Below are 21488 nucleotides of genomic sequence, written 5' to 3'. Positions count from 1 at the left end.
GAATGAACAGACGGCTGCACAGGGAGGGCAGAATCATCATTTCCCTTCTGCATCGTGCAGTTCCTTTGCTCAGCAGGCAGGAGGGAAAAAAGCAAACCCTTTCTCATGCTTTTATTTTGTTGAATGTAGACACTTCTCCCTATGCCCTGGTGCATCTGGTGAGCAACAAGTGGTTCATGGGGTTCCACACCTCAGATTCCCTCACCTGGGTACCGAATTTCCCAACCCAATGGACACAGCTCATCCCTAGGAACGAAGCAGGAGGGCAGCTCCACCCTATTTCTTTGCCTTCATCCCTTGGAGCTCCCATTTCAATGTCACTTTAACTTGAACGCGTGTGTACAGGGGAGAAAGGCTTGGTATTAAATTGCCAATCTGGTCACATGTTGCCTGGGATTTGGCCGTAGCTAAGCAGCACCACCCCCGCATTCACTTTTTTGGCTGGTGACTCCTCTGCTCCGCGTAAGGCAGAGCTGGTGAAGAATAGGGGGGGGGGGAAGGAAAAAAAACAGGAAAAAAAAAAAAAGACGAGTCATTGTGAATGTCAGGAGCTCCTCAGCTGCGGGTGTGACAGCGATCCTCCCCCTCCAAACTCACTCCGGGCGAGAGCCAAAGGGAGAGGGATTTCATTAGGATCTGGTGGCGGGCTATTTTCAGAGCTGACATCCTACCCACAGCTAAAAATAGCTGGTCCCCTCCACGCAAACCAGGGTTTCTGTTCGGTTAAACTTTAATAAACCTCAGCAAGGCTCAGACCTTGCTTTCTCCCCACACTTCGTTCCCTTGCATGCTCCACTCCCATTGCTTTGCCCCGTCTCCATCCTTCATTCCCCTCCTCCTTGGTGTCCTCTCTCATCTCTCACCCACTGAGAGCCCATCCAAGGTTCTTGCTGCATCGTCCCAAAAGCACCAGGGCCACCAAACCAATTGCAAAGCAGCAGGACCTTGCTTTGTTCAGTCACAGAGAGCCCAGGTCACGTCTAGGAGGAGCCTAGCCTAAAAACCGTGTCCAACCACCACTGCTGGTCCTCATTTCTCCGTGGGCTGCTGGCAATTCCCTTCCTTCATTAGCACCGTCACCCCACAGGTATTTATAGCCATTTATAGCCATTTATAGCCTGCACTGACCCTGCTTTTTAACAAAAACACGAATTTAACTCCTCCTGATGCTCCTCTTGCCTCCAGCCCATCCAGGTGATCCAAAACAACCCAGTTTGGAATAACCAAGCTCTTTCCTTCTTAATGTACATCCCAGTCCCAAATATCCCCTCTTTCTCTGTTCCCAGCATAGTCAAGATGCTCTGGGCTCTGCTGCCCTTAAGACAAGAGCAAAGGTTTGTTAAAGGATGCTCCAAGCATTCCCAGTTCTTCCAAAAAGGGGAATAGATCCATCTCTGCATCCTTTGCACCACATCCAGTGCAAAGGCACAGGGATAGGACACAGGGGCAGTGTTGGAGGAGGGACAAGCTGGCATGCCATGAGAGCAGCAGGGACAGTGTCATCGGGACAGGGACGGTGTGCTTGCCTTCTGCCTCACGCTGGGTGCACGCCGGCCCTTTGGAGCCACTGGCCGCCAGCCAGCCAGCCATTTCCTGGTAATCTAATAGCCGCAGCAGATGAACTGAAAATGCATTTCCTGCCACCGTGCTGTAAAATTTTTTATTAATGTAAGGAGAGAAACGCAGCCCTGGTCCAGGGCTGCCAGGGTGGGGGGCATCTGCCTTGGTGGAGAAAGTGGGGATAAGAGACATGGGGATGGTAACAAGGGGATGCTGTGGGAAGGTGGTGGGCATCCCCTGAGGACACGCACAGAGGGAAGCACCAGGCAGGGGTTGTGTTGAAATCCAGCCTTTGGTACAGATTCAGCTTCCCAATTTTACAGGAGCACCACAGTCCCTTCTCTGCCATCTCCAGCATTGCTGCTTGGGGAAGGATGGGGCCTGAGGATGGGGTGGCCTTGGGCTGCCTTCTGCCACCTTGTCTCATTCATGGAAAGCACATGTCTTGGTTTACCCTGGTGGACAGGGACGCATCCCTGGAGCTCTGCAGTCAGAATATGTGCCAAGCCAGGCATCACTCACAGGGATACTGAGGCACAGGTAAGAGAAGTGCCTTTCCTAGAGGCTGAAGTGCCCCAGCAGCAACTTCAGGGCTAAGGAACACCACAAGTGGGTTTGATGGCATCTCCTGGAGCATCCCCACCTCAAACCCCCACCTCAGACACCCCAGCCCAAGTGCCCTTATCCCAGTTGAGGCCATTCCAGTGCCACCTTGGTGGACACAACCTCAGGACTGTGGGGCTGGAGACGTTGGCGCAGCCCTTTTCCCACCCGGAACCTGCTTCCTGCGCCAAGGCAGAGCTAAATTGGAAAAACACACACAATGACCTCTTGTGGAATGTAGTATGAATATTTGATAGGTCTAATGTAATCATATCCAATCGATATAGGCAGGAATATCTTTCCTCCCTCCTGTGCTCTCACTCTGCCCTGTCCCTTCCTCTCTTTTCCTCTCTCTCCCTCGCTCTCTCTTTCATTAATGCATTCTCCACTTTACATTATTTATTAACTTCCTTCCTTTTTTTTTTTTTTTTTTTTTTAATTTAGAAAAAATAAATAACAGTGGTTATCTGGAGGCTCAGCCTCTTCTGCCTAAGCGCTTTTGGGCCAAGCAGTGAGGTCCTGTTCTTATGAGGTTCCCCAAAAGCCCCTGGGCATGTCCACCCATTGCACACAGTGGAGCAGAGGAGTGCACAGACCCATCTCTCCCATCTCCTCATGGAGAAGCATGGCAAATTCATGGAAATCAGGAAATTAGGTTACTTCATGGTTCCTGACTCAGTTTCCCTTTCCGGTAGGTATGGCTTATTCTTGGTCTGCAGCCACCTGTGAAGGACCCTGCCTGCTCCAATGCTTTGGGACATGCAGAAGATGTCCAGGGCATGGCCAGAACTGGCTGCCATCCCCCAAGATCTCATGATCCTAAGTATCTTCAGCACGGACTATCTCAGAGCAGACTGCAAGTAGTACAGTGATCCAGTCTGTATTGATAGAATGAGTAGCAACAGCTTTAAAGTGAAACAGAGGAGACCTAGATTGGAATAAGGAAGAATTTTTTTTACACAGAGAATGGTAAAACCTTAAAACGTGTCTCCACCAAATTTTCCAACCCCACTGCCCTGGGGCTTTGTCCACCAGAGAAGTTGTGGATGACCCATCATTGGAGGTGCTCGAAGTTGGGTTGAATGGGGCTGGTGACAGATGCCCATGACATGGGGTTGGGCCAGAGAATCTTTAAGGGTCCCTTCCCCTTAGAGCACAGCTTGCAGGCTTGCCCTTGCATGTGTCACCCAGCCTTGACTTTTGCTGACTGAGGAAAATCACTAGCAGCTGTCTGCTGAGGACCACAGCCTGGAAGAGAGAATTGGGTAGGAGAAACAGAGGAGCACAAAGGGAGAGGGAGCAGGAGAAGGTTTGGGCAGGGGAGAGCCATGAGGATTTATCTCCCATCCCTGGTGGTCTGAAGGATTCACTCCACCTCCTTGCAGTTCCCCTGTTGCAGACACATGGGAACTGGGAAAGACTTCTGCTTTAATGTGAATTAACTTATTGACTCTGCAGAACTAAGGGTAGAAGATTGAGAGGAGGAAGTGTCGGGAAAGAGCTCCAATTAGGAGTGTTGAAACTATACATTATCCTCTGAGCCAGCAGGTGGTGACAGGGAGTGACCTGCAACCCTGAGTATCCCTCTTAGGACCCCAGTGCCCATATCTGCAAGAGTGTGGGACTTGGGGTGGCTGCTTGAGACCACAGAGGGGTTTGGGTTCAACTCCCAGTAGATGGGAGTTGAAGATGGAGAGGAAGGGACACTCATATTTCCCACCATCCTCTACTAAGGAGAAGATCCCCAAAATATTCAGTTTTCTTCAGGGCTCCTCTTCTGTTCCAAAGCAAAGAGTACTGGTAGCTATTTCTCCATTTCAGATACAGAGTACCTCCCAGCTGCCTTCTGTCCCATCATTTCCCGCCTCACCTCTCCCTGCAGCACCTTCCATTCAGCCTGCAAGAGCCTCCTGAACTCTTTCAAACTTATCTTCCACCCCAATGTTCCTGGGTGGGTGTTCTTCCCAGAACTTCAGAGGCCTGTAATAGCCTCAGACATCACTGCAGTTAAGTAGGACCCACCAGTGGTATAGCCTGGACCGTGGTTGGGACTGAAGGAGAACAAGGTGAAAGCCTGTTAGAAAAGTACAGCCCAGCCATTTGTTTTGATTTGCTAGGAAGATTTGTTTCAGGTGAAAATCTTGGTTGGAAAGGGGGTGGGAAGGTGTCTGCAGCCCCTCTCCACACATGGCGCTTACAAGGCTCTCAATCCTTGATCCCTTGGGGGATCAAACCAGGACTCAGAAGAAAAGGCTGGGACTTCATGGAGATGCTATGCTTGCAGATACTTGCACTACTCCCCTAATTAAGTTCCCAAAAACCAAGCAGAGCTTGTCACTTGTGGTGTTCCAGCACTTTCTTCTTGATCTCCACCCTAGTCCTACCAGGCGTCCCGCCACCATCCTGCTGGTCCAGCCTCGTGCTGCCTTCCCATGCTTCCCACCCACATCTCAGGTACGGGGACATGATGACAAGCACAGGCGGCATGGAGGAGACAAGGGAGTGAAGGCAGCTGGCAGCCCGCAGGCCAAGCTAATCAGAGAGAAACCGTGACGTAAGGGCAGGGGAAGCGGGGGTCCCGGCCTTTCCCAGGCTCTGCCGTGCTCCACGCTCTGCTTCCCTGCCAGTTTATCGGCCACTGGAGCACGACCAAGGGAACATCGGCCAGGACAGAACAAATAAACATCCGAGTTTGGGCTTCCTTCCTTCCTCTGAATAACCAAGAAAAAAAAAAAGGCGGCAGGGGATTAGATTAACTTTTAAAAGATTGAAACAAGTCAAATAAATAATTATTTATTTATGTCTCCATGGGAACATGAAGCATTCCTGGGGACTGGGCAGATCAGCTCTCTGCCCTGACTGCAGTTCCCAAGAGGATTCCCTTTGGCTGGTCCTTCAGTCACCTTGAAACCCACTGTCCAGCATCACTGCGAGAGACAGACATTTGGAGGTGACTTCATCCATGGAAAAGGAGAATTACGAGGAGACAGAGGCTTAAATTAGCTTAAATTATTAGAAAATCCACACGGATTCTCATGTCTTCAACACACAGCCACCTTTCAGCCATTCACAACCAGTGTAGAGGTGCAGTTGATATAAGTTGTTCTGCTCTTAATGCTGTTTATTGCAGCAGCCTTGCAGCACAGGGAGCTACAGTCCATGGATCCTTCTCACCTTGACCTTTCTAAAAGGTCCTCCTGGATCATGCTGTGCTGTATATGGTTTTGTTAAGCTGGGCTGGGCTATATCACTCAGGCTGGCTCAGGTTGTATCACTTTTGATACACACTGTTTGATTGGGTTATATTTGGTTGCACCATTCAACTTGTGTTGGGTTAGGTTGTGTCACTTGTGTTGGGTTAATGTGGCCATTTTGGCTGGGTTGAGTTGTGCTCCTGAGTGGTGTAGCAGAAATGCTAAGTCACAGCTAGAAGCAGTGATTGAGCACCTGGTGGGAAGGCAGGGCCAACCCAGGGGAGCTCAGGTGCATGCAATGTATGTGAGTGACCAGAAGGGGTGGAAAGCCAAGATCCACTCCTTCCCAGACCTCATTTAAGGGCTGGCAGTGGAAGCAAAGGTATTTTGCTGGAGGTCACTCTATATCTGTGGCCTTCCAAGGGTAAGCAGATTTTTTTCCTTGGTTTCTGTGTCCATAGCTGCTGCATTTGCCTAGGACTTTAATACTCCTTTGTCATTGCTGTGCTTCCCATCGCATTATGGCATTAAGGTGGTAATGGGTTTAGCTGGGCTGGATGTTAAGGTTGGGTGGTTGCACATTAGAATGACACAGTGCCTACACACACACTGGTACTTTTCACTATTTTTGTTCCAATAACAACTTCCAGGAATATCCCCAATTTACTCAGACTTTTTTGTTCTTGCAGCTTGTGTGGAAACTGCTGTGTTTCCTGTAAAACGTTAATTCCTTGTCCGGACCTGTGGAAATATCCTTCAATTTTTGTCAGTACAAAGCTATGCCTAAAGATTAAACCTGCATGTGCTCTGCACGTCAAGGAAAACACCATTTGACATCAGCACCAGCAATGTGACCTCCAAGAAATCCCGCAAGCAGAGAAGGAATAGCGATGTCTCGCACAAGTCTTTGGAAGGGACTGGAGGATGCATCTGTAGGATGCATAGCAGTGACGTGCTGCTGACCTCGCAGCACTGGTGTGTTGAAGCTGGTGGCCAGGATTGGCAGGGCCTTTCCCATGTGGAGGGCTAATTCTGTACCCTCAGGACCGGATGCGGCATCTCATCAGCAGCACCCAGCTGGAGAAGGGAAGAGCATTGTGTGGGCTGTTGCTTTTTTTAAAAACCACTTATGACCCTGGGAGGAGCATGTGAGCAAGAGGCATTGCTGCAAGGAGCGGTGGAAACTGGGGAAAATTCCCAGCTCCTGAATCTCCCAGGGAAATCCCTAGAAAGCTCCCTGGTGCCCCCTTTCTCAGCATACAAACTCCTATGCAGTGGGAACCAGGTGGGACCATAAGCACTGGTAAGCTCCATGCCACCCTCGTTCTTTGAGGTGAAGAACAATCCCATGACCTTGCAGTCTTGCTGTCTACCCCATCAGCCAGTACAGGAAGGGTATGCCCCCAAATCCCTGATCTCTCCCCTTCTTCTGGGTACCCAGCAGCCCAGGAAGGGCCAGTGACAAATTCTCACGGAGGCTGAGATGCCTCTGCTGTGAGCTCAGTGACTGACTAATTCGTTTATCTCCTCTGGGAGCTGCACTGAGCTATTGGGAAGCAGCAGAGCCTCGCCAGCTACTTTGCCTGTTCCAGATGCTTTCCCTATTGCTTTCCTGAAGGGGAGAAAAAAACCCAAAGACTTCCAACCCACAAAAAAACCTTGGAAAACTGAGCTGTGGTGATATGCAATCACTCAGGCATGGCACAGGAAGAAAGAAGGCTCGGAATGCCTTAATTTTGGAAAGCCATGGGTGAAAATCCATGCAAGTGTGGATACGGTGCCAGGGGTCAGCGCTGTTCAGGCTGCGTCCCATGTTAGGACAGGGCTGTGCGGTACAGCGGGCTGCGCCACCGCTGCTGAAACCACGTGCTGTCCCGCGAAGTGACATCCCGGATAGAAACAAGCTCGGCAGCTCCGGTGCCACCACCCTGCCGCTCTGTGCCGCCTGCGGGCCCGTAGTGCAGAGAGGATCCGTGAGCAGAGCAGCCGAAGCGCTCAGCATCGCAGCCCGCCCTCACGAGCTGCTGCGCGGCAGGACAGAAAGGTCCGGCGGCCGCTATCGGTGGGACGAGGCGGCCCTCCAGCGGCCGGACCGGCACCGCCGCCTGCCTCGCACCTCCTTAAGCGCCCCGCACGCGAGCCGTTGCTTCTCAGTGTGAACATGTGCAGGTGTTACCCCCAAACGCTGGGCCTCCACCCGCCCACAGCTCCGACCGCGAGCCCAACCCGCAGCCTCGGAACCAAGCGCCGTCGGACCGACTCAGAGCACTGCGCACGCGCGATCAGCGGCCTGCGGTGACTCTCTATCCCTCAACGCTCCTCTCTATGGTCCCTCGGCGGAGCGCTCTGTTGTTCTCTCCGCCCCCGCCAGGGGCGCTCTCCATACTTCACGCTCGCTCTATGGCGGGAGACCTTCTATCACAGCCCTCTCCTCTCTGTGCCCGGAGGCTTTTTGCTCTCGGGTCTTCCTAGCTCTCTATGGTGTGCGGCGCTCTGCACCCCGGCCTCCCACCTATTTATCGCCTCGCTTTCTCCGGCTGTTGGCGTCGAACGCGGCGCTGCGCGTAGCAGCGGGGAGCAGCGCGGAGCCCCGCAGGCACAGCGCGCAGCTCCGCCCGGCCGCGTCCCCAGGTACCGCTGAGGCACGCGGAGCGATTCGGTAACAGGGTTCCGCTCTCTGCGGCCGTCCCCGCGCCGTTCTGCGAGGGGCTTTGCTGCGGGGCTGGGCTGGGGTTGGTGCTCTTCTCCTGCCTCGGTGATCGGTGGCCGCGTGGGGTTTGGGTTCGTCTTCCAAAGAAGGTAGAAATGAGAGATGTGGCAGCTGCAGGCCGCCGTCCTCCTCCTGGAAGCGCTTTGCTGAGAGCGGCGTGCAGGCTGTGGGTTGGTGTGGTTCCTTTTTTTTTAATCCCCCTTAGATATGTATTTATATGAGAATGTTTGGCTACTGCTTGTTTTCCAGCTCGGTGTATCTGTTTGCTCAACGCGGAGTTGCAGCTCTTTATCTAAGAGCTTTGAAAAGTGCAGCTCGTTACTGCAGATGATGATTGCAGTGATGAAACCACGGCAGGTCGGGCAGTCCCTGTGGTCAGAGACCTGCTGGACAGACGAGGCCCGCTCTTCCTTCCTCCTGCTCTCACTTCTTCTCTCGTCTTTACTCTCCCCAGAGCCCTGTGCTGTACTTCTGATCACAGTACATTTGAGTTTTCTGCCTTTCCTGCAGCTCTGTTCAGCTCTGCCATGGGTTCTGTGCGTGCTCCTGTCTCTCATTCACCAGCTGGTGGGTTCTTGGATAAGTTGAGACAAATATTTTTGGGTATAACGTCTGCATGGGGTCTCGTCTCCGTTTGGCAGAGGGGCAGGGTTGGAAATTGCAGCTCTCTCCTATCTCAAAGTCAACTTGCCTTCACGTGAAGGGTAGTTTAGTGTCCTCTCCTTCCTCCTGCCTGTTCTTTGTGAATTTGAAGGGAAATCTGGTCTTGGGACCTTGCAGCTGCTGCAATTCACAGGTACTCAGGTAAGGTATGTGTGACATAGGCAACATAAAGATCAGAAGTGCAGCAGGAGGACAGGAGGAGAGAATTATCTGTTCACGTAACTAATTCCAGCCAGGAGAGTGTTGTTAGCTTTTGTTAAACGAGCTCAAAGGCAATGTATAAATTCTCCCTAATTCAACAAATTTTTTAATGTGCTCTTAGTTCTGATGTCTTTTGGAAAGGTTTAATTTATGGCTTCTCTCAGCTGTTTCTGGTGTCTGCTTCCAGGAAGAACAGCAGAGAAGCAAGAGGTCTCTGTGATTAGATTAAATATCTGGGTCACTTACCATTACCTGTGTTTATTCTCTGGTAAGCTTTGATACTGGAAGAAAACAGAGATAAAAAAGAACATGTGCAGAAAGAGATAACTATGGCTGGAGCTGCCCCAGGCAGAGGCCACTTTCTAAATGGATTTATGGACGAACTTTTCCTATCAGTTTTGTGTCCTGTGCGAGGAGATATCAGCTGTGTGCAAACAAGGTTCTTTTTTTTCAATCCTCTCTCAATTGGTGGATATTCTTGAGATTCAAAAGCCTAAATGGAGTGAGTCATCCTTCTTTCACAAAGCAGTCTTCAAGTAACGTGAGTGTTGACACTTGGTTTGGTGAGTTAACCCAGTTCTTTAAACTTTGTAAACCCAACGATCATTATTGGTGACTCCTGGTTCTCTGTAGGTCCTCTTGCAGATTTCCTTCACTTAGCCATTATGTATCAAATTTGGCTAATTCCTTTTCCTATATTCAGTTTGTAAAGCATTCTCCCAAAACTTAACATTGGCACAATTAGATGCCAAATTATTTCTGCAAAACCTGACTTTCTGGTGTACAGTTTGTCTGCAGTGAAGATGCTGGAGATTCTCAGGATGCTGCAGCTCAGTCAGCGTCTAGAAGGAGATCCAGGAGCTTTGCAGGGCACAGGATCAGCTAGCAGAGATCTCGCTGTCTGCAGGTGTCAGGCAGAAAGCAAGGAGCAGCCAGCACTCTTCTGCCTGGCATGCAGAGCAAAACAGAGCTTCTAACCTGAATCCAGGTGATTTGCAAGACAGCCGGATTCCATGCAGCCTGCTGAGGATGGCATATTGCATTTTAGCAGCCACAGAAATCAGAACCGTTTTTCTGCAGCTCTGAAACTGTCAGTGAGTGGTACACAGGCTGAAGCCAAGCACCTTTCACAACTCAGTGACCTGCATCTTCATCTTTATAAAACAATGACCTGCATCTTTATCTTTATAAAACAGTTCATTATCTTATATCATTATCTTTATAAAACAGTTTCTGCTTTTTTTTCCTCTGGAATTGACAGTCTACTTTTTTCATACTCAGCAAATTTTCTGGGAATATCCCCCTCTGTGCTGTTTTTACTGTTCTTATTAACTTTCACCATTTCTGCACTGAGTCACCTATGAAGTGGAGGAGCAGGTTAGACAGCCGAGGCACCAACGTCTGTATGCTTCAGATAAGAAAATGAAGGCAAATCAGAAAAGCAGGATAAGAAATTCTTTCTGTGCCTGTGTCTTGTTCAGTGATACTGCATTTCAACGTGCTTCAGATCAAAGCATTGTTAAAATTCTGCTGGATTTAGGCCTGACCTCCAGAACTTGATGAGCACGACAGAGCGCTTAGTGTGGCTTTGGCTTCATGTCTTTAAACTTGCAGGATTTTGCTTTTGTTCGTCGTCCTCAAGTGTTGTTATGCACCAACCTCTGGAATTCAACTTCTCATCTCTGGTCAAAAGTTAACCGTGGCTGGTTACTCTTCCATGCTTGCTGTGTCCTTTGGCAGTAGAAGCTCTTCCTCCTTATTGTTCTGCATACTTTTTCTAGAACTGACCTGATTACTTGATTCCTCTATTACTTGCTTTCCTAACCAAGGTCACTTTTCTCCGTTTCCCTGAGGATTACAGCTCTGTCCAGCAAGGGGGAATTCAGCTTGGGGAAGACCAGAGAAAGGACAAGTCTTGCTGCAGATGAGGTTTTACCAGTGTTTTGTCAAGGGCTTCGAACACCCAGCTGTCTCTTCTGGAAGTGCTTTGCCTGATCAATCTCAGGATCTTATCTGTTTCTCCTCAGGACAGTTTTCTGCTGGAGTTAATGTTGAGCACAAAATAAGATGTCCTTGTTTCTCCTCCTATTTCCAACTGATGTTCTGTGATTGGATTAGCTTATTTGTTTTAGAAATTCATCACCTGCTCTAATGCTGAATTCCCTGCTGTTTCCGTTGCACTCAGTTTTAGGGGTTTTTAGGAGTTTTCACTTGCCGTCTTCGTCATCTTTGGTAGCGGTGGTGTCTACGAAAGTGTTCACTGTAGCTGACCTACACAAGGGTACAGCACCCAGTTGCATGGAGTTGGCTGCATGCTCTACATGTTTTTACCCAGAACAGCAGTACAGCTGACTCACTTTGTTCTCCTCCTTCTCCTGGCTGTTCAGGATGTGGTGCCGGAGGCTGGCCTGCCTGCTCAGCGTGCCTTGCCAACACACCAGACGTCACTTGCTGGGGCTGTCCTGCGGCAGGAGGACCTTCACTGCTGCTGTGGCTCGCTGGCATCACACAGCCCCAGAGTCCCTCAGCTGTGCCTGGCAGTTACACGGTGATCATTTAGGTAGGTGTGTGCTTTTAAGCCTGTTTTTGGGTCTCTGGGGGAAGAGGAGCAAGATTTTTCCTGAGTGTGTTTCTCCAGTAGTGATTCCCTTCTGAAACAACCCTTGTTTTTTAGAGAGATGTGTGCTGGAATTGGTGTTTTGTGTTCCCTTTGGGAATTACCAAAGGCAGGATGCAGCAGGTTTGTCTGCTGGCAGTAAGTCTTTTATAATAAGTGAGGCAGTGCTAACTTGAAAAGTAAGTGATTCCTGAACCTTGCCCTGTCTGCCAGTTGTTCATTATGTCTTGCAGATGGCATGGCTGGCTGGTTCAGTGTATGTCCCAGCTCTCTGCCTTGTCCTCACTTGCGGTTTTTCCTTAAAACACTAATCTTTGAAACAGAGTAGGTGAGAGCAGGCTTGTAGGCAACCTGTTTGTGTGTCTGGATGGCATGAGCAAGCCTTTTTGGTGCAAGTTGTTTCTCCCTGTGAGAATGCTGAAGGGAAAAGCAAAGAATGAGTGCCTGTGTGTGAAGTAAAAGTTATAAATGCAGTCTGAGGTCAATTTGTCCTTTATTTTTTTGGGGGTGGGTTTTGGTTTTGTTTTTTTTTTTTTTTGGACTCAGCTTAATAACTGAGACACATTTCCCCATGGTCTTTGTCACCTGCAGCTGCCCAGCCTCTGCCTTGTGATGTCTGCTGAGGCTGGTTAGAAGGCGTTGCTACTCTAGAGTCTCTTGTAATCCTGTCTCAAAAGGGAATTGCTTAATATTTTATCCAACATAGTGGTCCTCTAAGAAAGAATATTGTTTTACCACGTAGATACTTGGACTCCAAAGATGGGCAGGAAGGGCTCTCCTACTGCCTGTGCCAGCTCTGATTTCCCTCTAAAGGACTTTCGGTGTTCCTAAGCTTTCTCTGGAGGGAGCAAGAAGGCGAGGACTTGAATGCTAAGTGGGAATTAGAGGTCGTGATGTTGTTTGTAATGTGTGTGTAGTTTAGAGTATTTGGCTGGTTCTTACCTGTGCTTGTGCAATGAGATCTGCAGCTACATAAGCACGGGGAACCTAGTTATGTACTTATGTACAGCAGCTGCTGTGTAGCTCTGAATTTACTATCCATCGAAGAGAGAAGGTAGGCGTAGGCATGTTTGTTAACCACGCTGCTTCCTGTTGCAGGATGAGGCTGTGGATGTAGTAAGACAGGAGACCATGGCAAAGTCACTGCCAGTGATGCTCTTTGCTTGAGATCTTTTGCCTGGTCATCACGCGATAAGCTAACTTGCACAAACAGCTGCTAAGTCGAACAGGCTCTGCATCTCCTATAAGTGGGTCATAACCTGTAGGCTCTTTGTGGCTTTTTTTTGTTTCCATACTGTTCACACCAATGCATCTTCTGTGGCCGTGACTTTTGGCAGAGCTCAGGTATGCAAACACCTTGATGCGCTTTGATTTCGTCTGGCTGCGGGACCACTGCCGCTCAGCTTCCTGCTACAACGCCAAGACAAACCAGCGCAGCTTGGACACGGCCAGTGTGGACCTCAGCATCAAGCCCAAGGCTGTCCGAGTGGATGAGACCACGCTTTTCCTCACATGTGAGTTCCAAAGCACCTGCCCCCTGTCTGTCAATGAGCAGCCCTGGTTGGAGTGGGGCTGGTTGATAGATCCCACTCCTAAGGCTATCTTTCCCAGGAAACCTTATCTCTAAATCAGGAGCTGTTTTGGGAGGAGGCTTAGCTGTAAGCAGGTTTTAAAGACTGCTGTTCTGAGTAGAGCTGTTTCTGTAAACACGCCTCAGTCTTATTTATGTCTGTTTCTTCCCCTCCTTACATTCTCTCTCTCCTCTTGCTTAGAGATGTGTGCATCTCCAGCATCTGTGTAGTTTACTGCAGGAATGTGGCAGGAATGCAAATAGTGAACATATCAAGAACTGGTTCACTTTTTCTTTACTCTGCTTTATTTGAACTGATGTTCCTTATCAGAACTCATACCTTATGTCCATTCTCCCTGCTGCTTTCTTCCTTTTGCTGCAATTTGCTTTCATCTATGGTACCTTCATTTATGGTCTAGTCATCAGTGCTTGACTTTTCCATGGACTTTTCCTGTCACTTGAGAGCAAAACTACTGAAATAGAAGCTCTTGGCTCTGAATTTGGAGTTGTTGGCAATACTTTTAGTACTTGTGGCCTAAATCGAATACATTCTTTTCTCTTGATACCAGCCAAAATATGATGTTGTTAGGCAAAATAGAAAGAGGAAGGACTGTCCTAGGTTGATGTTGCACTGGCTGTGATTTCAGGCTGTTCATTGCAATGACTGACTCTCCTTGTGTCACAGGGCCAGATGGACATGTTACACGGTATGGGCTGCAGTGGCTGGTGAAGAACAGCTACGAGGGGCAGAAGCAGCAGGTCATGCACCCACGGATCCTCTGGAATGCAGAAATCTACCGCCAAGCCCAGGTCCCCTCTGTTGACTGCCGGAGTTTCCTGGAGACGGACGAGGGGCTGAAGGAGTTCCTGCAGAACTTCCTTCTGTATGGGATTGCTTTTGTTGAGAATGTCACTCCCACCAAAGAGGACACACAAATCTTAGCAGAAAGGATCAGTTTAATCAGGTAACTAGTAGTTCCCCAGGAAGGCCACGGACAGCTTTGTAGAACTGGGAATGATAAGCTGTTATTTCCTTTTTGTATGGAAAGGTGCTGCCCTTGTATTGTGCACTGTTGCATGTTCTGCACACAGAGGATCTGGGTCTTCTGCAGTCTCTGGCCACATGGACAGAGATGGGGTATTGCACAGTGGGATCTGGCTCCTTTGTTGGGGGGCAGCCAGAGTTACTAGGTTAGATCTGCCTCAGGAGCATACAGTGACTTTTGTGATAGTGGGACTCTGCACAGAGAGGAGTAACTGAAGGAAGTAGCCTGTCTGGGAAGACTTGAGCTTTGCAAAGAGAGAGATTTCCTGTTGTGACTTGAAAGGTTAAGAGGGCAGCCCTGGCCCTGGGAGCCAAGGGAGATCAAAAACAATTTGTAACTCTTGCTAAAGAAAAATACTGGGAAACGTTTCTTCTGTGTTTGTTTAAAACACACCAATAACATGGCAAGCCTGGGTTTGAGTTTCAAGTTTTATCCAAGCTGCAGAAACATCTTAGCTTGCCTTTGGCCATTAGAAGAGGAGGGATTCCTATTTCTGTTGATGAGTAGCCACTGCAAATAGAAATTAAGGGCTCTGGGAAATATCCATCCCACATTTTCATCCAGATCTGTACCCTCATCCTGTAGCCCTTGAGTATTGTTTGTCTCTTCTGGGTCCTTTCTTTCTCTAAACTCTGCCATGCACATTACAGGGAGAGGTTGGTGGAAACTCCAGGTCTTCCTTAAGAAAGAAAGGAATTGTACCCATGGTGGGTACAAACAAACGCTAGCTGCACTCTGGTAATTTCTGATGTTGCTCAGTCTTTCTATGATTTGGTTGGGATTCATCTTTGGAGTAAAAGGAAGATCTGTATTTGTGGAGGAGAAGTAAGACTTGCTCTCTATGTGAGATGGGCGAGATGATTGCAAGAGTGGATCTGTTGTACAACAATACTGATCCCTGCAGCACTCAGGTATGATAACTGCCCACCTCTTTTGCAGGGAGACCATCTATGGCAGAATGTGGTACTTCACCTCTGATTTCTCCCGGGGCGACACTGCCTACACAAAACTGGCTCTGGATCGGCACACTGACACAACCTACTTCCAGGAGCCCTGTGGGTATGTGCTGTTGCTGGTTCACAGACACTCGGCACAGAAGGCAGGAGTGATTCACAGTGATGCTGTTTAGACTTGATTGTTTCCAGTGCTGTTGATGTGATGTAGTGTTGCTAGTCACACAGTAATTCTGGATCTGGCTTGGTTCCTTTGAAGTGAGGTAGTCTGTAGATGCCCAATGTTTGAAACTCCCAGGTCTTCCAGATTGCAGGCAATGAAGGAGGTTTTGAAGCTTCACCTTAATCGTGCTGACCTGGGCAAATCCTCCTTGTCCACATCAGCACTGTGTTTCACTGGCAGTGCTCCTAGTGGTAGCCTCTGGAGAAGGAGGGAGCAGCCTGTCTTGGCACAACCTGCACTATCCGCTTCTGTCCTCCCCGGCTGCATGAGTGGCACCAGAGGTTTGTGCTGCCCTCCTATCTGCCCTCTGCAGATGCTCTGCTTCAGACTGGTTGGGATTTGTATTTTGGCAGTAATTCAACCCTGTAGGAAGGGCTAATCTAGCCCTTCAAAGTTTACACTTGTCTGTGCTTTAAACATTTAAAAAAAAAGTTTGTAGCTGTAACATTTCCCAAATGCAAATCTGCAGACTGCTTTTCCAGTATAGCCTATGGGCCACAAGTTCTGTACCCAGTTGGAGAAAGAGAGGCAGCAGCCCTGATCCTGGTTCACACTGAAGCACAGAAGGCTTAATTTCATCTGTAATTATTATTAATATTTTTTTTGTTTGCTTTCATATCGGTCAAGGTGGAAGTCATGAAAAGGCCCTGGGGTTGAAACTGATGGAAGCACAGTGATTTTGTAGGACTACAGAGGCCAGAAGTCATCTTGTCCAAGCCTCCTGCCTTATAGTAGGATTAGCTCTTCCTAATGAGGCTGTTCCTAATGAGATCCTGAGCATTGTAATGGGAATGTTTTGTTAGGCAGACCTGGTAGAACAGATGAGGACCAAGTCATGGAGGTGTTCTGGCAGAACATGGATTTCAGAGCAGTTCACTTAAAGCAGGAAAAGTGCTACCTTAGTGCTACCAAGGAGGCACCTGCTTGCCTGTGCCCAACCTAGCACAGAGTTTGGGTGGCAGCATTTGTTCTGAAGCAGCTAGGTGTCAGGAGCAAAGTAAGCAGTTTCTAGTGTGCTCTGTGTAGCTAGAAGTATGTCTGTATGAAACTTAAATCCTGCCATGTGCTTCAGGTTGGCTTACTTGTTTCCAGTGAACAGCTGATTGTAGAAACCAGGTGCTTTTGTGGCTTGTGCAGTTACCTGCTTGCTTGACTTGCTCTAAGAGCTCACAGAATCTCCCCAGCAATCAAATAAAAATTAATTAGTAATCAGAGCTTCAGCCTACAGTTGTACTTTAATTGAACTGCTTATTGTGAGAACTGCAGAGCTCATTAGCTATTTCTATACCTTTCTTTTGGATAGGTATATTCTAGTCTGCAGCAAAATGAAATGTATCAAGCCATGGCAGTGTGGACTAGGCTAGTGGGCTAACTATTAATGCTTGCAGACTGTGGCTGTGCAGGTAAAACATGAATTTCTGGCTTTCCTGAGCACGTATCTCTGCCAGAAATCCTTTCTCAGACTGTTGGAGGCTTATTCTGAAATGTTTTAAACACTTTAAACTGTCTTTGACCTGCTTCTAAAGGAAGTGAGGTGTTTTTCAAGAAAGACGTGTTTATTTGAATGACTGCTTTCCCCACTGCATTGGGTAAAATCAACCAGATCTAACAAGTCTCAGGTTAAATTACTACAAAGGGTAGAGGAGAGAAAATCCCCAAGACACGGGAGAGTGTGCAGTGTTATCTCACCAGGCAGCAAAGAACTTACTGCCCTGAGCTGCAGGAGGAGACTATTGCCTTGAAAGCACAGAGCCGTGAGGGGTTGGGCAACCTGTGCTCCTGCACTTGTGGACTGACTTGCTGTAATTATTCTGATCCTTCTGTGGATATAAAGGACAATTAGAGTCCATGTGAAAAGGTACTGGTGAGGATGTAGTTAGGAGCATCTGCCAGATCACTTGCTGTGGGGTTAAGAGGCCTCAAAGGAAGATGAGGAGATAAAGGCTGCCCTGAAAGGTTACATTTGACTTTCTGATAAGTGAAGTTGATACACTGTGATAACTGGCAGTATGTGACTGGAGGCAGCTCCTAGCTGTCTGTTCCTAGTAATACAAGGTCTGACGTGCTTGGATGAAGGGGAAGAAAGAAACTTCAGAAATTTCAGAAAAGAGCAAAAGCTGTTCAGCTGAATTGGACAGCTTCCTGCTAGGGAGGGGTATCCTTATATGGAAGCTCTATGGGCTGTCTTCATTCCCTGTCAGGTCTTAGTGAAACAAATTGTTGTGAGACACTTGTCACGACAAGTACCACTAGAGAGAGGTGTTGCATCTATCTGCGTTTGTCTGGGTCCACAGGGAGTGCGTTTTCTTGACAGGACAGGCAGCTGAAGTCTTTCCCCTTGTGCTCTCACCCGTGCAGCATCCAAGTGTTTCACTGCCTCAAGCATGAGGGGACAGGAGGGCGTACACTGCTGGTGGATGGCTTCTATGCAGCGGAGCAGGTTCTCCGGCAAGCACCTGATCAGTTTGAGCTGCTAAGTAAGGTGCCACTGAAGCATGAGTACATTGAGAATGTGGGAGATTGTCACAACCACATGATCGGAGTTGGGCCAGTCCTCAACGTCTATCCCTGGAACAATGAGCTTTACCTGATCAGGTAACATCAGAATGAAGATGGGAGGAGATGGGGTTGGGCAGACTGTAGTGATTTTCCAGAAGACAGCTTCAATGGAAAACCACTGCATGTTTCGGGGAGGGTGGGCTGGGGACCACAAAAACACCATGCATTTCCTTTTGGGTTTTGCAGTGTGATGTTTTCAAGAATGTGTAAGAACCACTGCTGCTCTTTTGAAGTTCTAGCTTGGCTTAGCACTAACTGACTGCAATTTTATTCAGAAAAACCCTTAGTCCTGTCTGTAGCTGGTGCACCTGTTGCAGCCTGCCTCCGTTTAGATCCTGGCCTTTCCTTAATAGTGTGAAGCTACCGGCTGACCAGACAGCTAACTTCTAGATTGTGTGGGCTTTGTTTCTTGGAAGGAAAGAAGTTTTTAATGGTGGGCTTCGCTTTCATTCTTACCTTTTTCGCCGCTGCTGAGAAAGTGCAGGGCATCCTTCTGTGAAAAGCAGCAAAAACTGTGTTAGACTTAACAGCAAACTCCTCCTTGCTCCAAATGTTTGCTGCATGAGCTCTGTACTCATCACTGTTGCCTCCTTCAATACTGACTAATCTTATGGCTCCTGAGATTCCCTCTAGAAACATGTGGCTGTACTGTGCACATGGGACCACAGAAGTGATTTTTTTCTCTTCTTTCTTTCTAGATACAATAACTATGACCGTGCAGTCATCAACACTGTGCCTTATGATGTTGTGAATCGTTGGTACACTGCTCACCGCACACTCACCACTGAGCTCAGGAGACCAGAAAATGAACTGTGGGTCAAACTGAAGCCAGGCAAGGTAGGACTTTGGAGTTGGAGGCTTGTGTGTTTGGTATGGGCAGGGAAGCAGGATGCTTCTATGGATGTGCAAGCTTGTTGCCACTGAAGCTAATGTTTCACTCCTTGTACTGCAGCTCTTCACAGCTGTTTTTGTGTGTTTTGTATTCTAGTACTGGCCTCTCCAGTCTGTATGTGTACTTACTGTTGTGAAAGAATATTAGCTTCCCAGCAAGATAGAAGTAATTAATTCAAAAGATCTTTCCAGTCACTCTGAATGAGGACCTCCAGAGGCAGGAAGGCTGGGAGCAGTTTGTGCTCAGCCTCTGACTTCTTTCAGAAGCAGAATATCTTTTAATGGAAGCATAAAGAGCACAAGTGGGGTGGCAAATTTACTTCTGTTTTGAGGTTATATTTGAATTGTAGCATTGCTGGTGAATCACAGGAGGCCTGGGAATCTCCTCGCTGTCCCAGAAATGCCTTAGCACATCTTGGTGTGAAGAGAATAAAAGCTCTGCCCTGAGTTGGAAAGGCTGATGCTGGGTGCAGTTTTAGAAAAGCTAGAGCTGCAGTTGTATGCTTAGAGGTGTTACAGGGTATGTTTTCATCTACCAGCTGTGCCTGCTTGAAGAAGTTTTATTACTGCAGGGTCTGTATTCAGCTTGGGCCCCAAAAATGAAAGTGAAGCAGAAGTATTCATGTCAGAAAGCCCCAGCACGTCTCTGTTCTCAAGGATGTCTGTGGAAATGACCTTAGAGGCTGATGGTGGCCATTTTCTCTTGTTGGTGAACTATGACCCAACATTTTTGGGAAAAAAAAAAAAAAAAAAAAAAAAAAAATCAGAAGTACATTGCTAGGTGTTGTTTTACGCTATGGTTAGCAGCAGAGCTGCTGGCATCAGGTGCAACATACATACTAGATCAGATCAAAAATCGACCTGTAGTCTCATGTGCTGTGTCTGACAGCACTGAACTGGGAGGATGGTGGTGTATCCCTACCTACTCTTCCAGAGAGGGATCTCCAACCTGTCACATCAGGGGCTCCTGGCTCGGTGCGGTGCTCACCCTGCTCTGTTGGCCTTTCTTCTTCCCCTGCAGGCGCTGTTCATCGATAACTGGCGTGTGCTGCATGGGCGGGAAGCCTTCACGGGGTACCGCCAGCTGTGCGGCTGCTACCTGACAAGAGATGATGTGCTCAACACCGCTCGCCTGCTGGGGCTGCAAGCTTAGCCTGGTCATCTGCTGTGCAGAGGCAGACAGAGCTCCGTGCTGGTGCGTCACCACAACCACGTTGCACATACCTCAGACACCTCCGCCCTCTCTGAGCAGTTCTCTCTCTGCCCGTGTGGGAGAGGGAGCAGGTGGAAGCCAAAGGTTATGGGAGCTTTATGGGACTGTATTCTGCCTTTCTCTGAGCTTGGTCAGCTCTCACTGTCTGTGCACTCAGCCTGGCCTTCTCAGCCGGCCGCTTTGTCTCGGCTCCAGTGAACTGGGGCTGATCACACTATGAGAAGTGCTCCTCCAATCAAGTGCCTTCAGAATCTGAAATCTTTTTCTCCCTGTTTGGTCTTTTATGTCAGTCACCACATTTGTTTATTTGGCATAACTGAGCAGAATGGATATATCTGGGATCTTGTTTTACCTCAGGCCTTCTAGAGAAAAAGGAAGTCACTATTTGTTGAAAGTGCCACTACTTAAACTGAGGGCTGTTGGCATGTATCTGTGACTTCTTTCCTCTTAAACAAGCTGTGTACCACTATCTGACGGGCTCTGCTACAAGCAGTGCTGCTTGAGAGTTGGCCTGGAAAGCCAAGCTCATATAGCTAAGGTACCTCTAAAGGTTTAGGTAGACAGAAAAGGGAAAGTAGTGAGATCTGCACAGTGGAAAGGAGAGGTGGCTTTGGATGAGGAGTGTGCTTCTCCCATTTCCTTCAGTAATGTAATGTTGAACTAGTGGTCTGTCTGCCTGTTACGCTGTACTTCAGTTGAGGGTGAAGGCTCATCAGCTACAGTGTTTGACATGTTTCCCACTCTGCCTGCTCTTCTGGCTTTCTTGAAGAAGGAATTTTTGTTAGAGCATCTTTACACTGGCTGCTGGATGAGGCTGACTATTTTTTCCACCAGATTTTCCTGCATATGAAGGTAATGAACACAGAGATATCTTTCAACTCCTGGTAGCAGGAAGGTAAATTTGTAGAGTGGCACTGAACAACCACAGTGGAAATCTCTTTTTAGGTTATATTTTTAATTCTTCTGTATGTTTGGGGGAGGTATTTGCTCTGGTCTGACTGGACCCTAAAACATGGTCCTATTCACTTCTGGCTTTCATGTATGAGGAAGATGCTGTTATGCCCAAGGTATAAATGGGGTGCAGATGCCAAACCTGCTGCCTTTGTTTAATCTAAATATTGAATGTATACATCTTGGTATTGGGAAGCACTCTTAAAAGCTCCTGTTCCTGTGGACTGAGCTAACTTATGCTGTCATTTGCAGTGAGACACTACTCCATCAGCAGTTGAAAGGGTTTCAGAGTGAAGTAAAGAAGTGAAACATGAGCAATGGCAGCAGGCTTGAAGGTGAGCTGACTTCTGTCAAGTGTGTCTTCCAAGGCTTGTGAACAGCCTCAGACATGGGCAGGCACTTGAGGTTTCCTATAGGCTAAGCCAGTGGGTTCCTCAAGCAGCCTGCATCATGCATTGCTTCTGTTATTTCTTTTCCAAATATTTGGGTTAAAGGTTTTCCAGCATAACTAAGTGTGAAGCTTTGCAGATCTTC

General features: G+C 48.2%; 1 protein-coding gene across 3 annotated transcripts; it reads left to right on the top strand.

Moving 5' to 3' along the window:
• The first annotated feature begins 5692 nt into the window (after nt 1-5692).
• TMLHE (trimethyllysine hydroxylase, epsilon) lies at nt 5693-20357 on the top strand. Of its 3 annotated transcripts, XM_048959683.1 has the most exons (9): nt 5693-5781; nt 6047-7988; nt 11319-11491; nt 12886-13062; nt 13804-14083; nt 15104-15223; nt 17699-17935; nt 18598-18736; nt 19812-20357. In XM_048959683.1, exons 3-9 carry the CDS (start codon nt 11320-11322, stop codon nt 19941-19943), a joined length of 1257 nt encoding a protein of 418 aa, XP_048815640.1. In that variant the 5' UTR covers nt 5693-5781; nt 6047-7988; nt 11319; the 3' UTR covers nt 19944-20357. The 3 variants fall into 3 exon arrangements, with proteins under 3 accessions (XP_048815640.1, XP_048815641.1, XP_048815639.1); XM_048959684.1 differs by lacking the exons at nt 5693-5781; nt 6047-7988 and adding an exon at nt 8016-8237; XM_048959682.1 differs by lacking the exons at nt 5693-5781; nt 6047-7988 and adding an exon at nt 8282-10860.
• The last annotated feature ends 1131 nt before the right edge of the window (nt 20358-21488 follow it).

This window comes from Lagopus muta, chromosome 13 (assembly GCF_023343835.1).
Source record: "Lagopus muta isolate bLagMut1 chromosome 13, bLagMut1 primary, whole genome shotgun sequence".
Taxonomy (NCBI): Eukaryota; Metazoa; Chordata; class Aves; order Galliformes; family Phasianidae; genus Lagopus; species Lagopus muta.
This window is presented reverse-complemented; position numbering and strand designations above follow the sequence as displayed.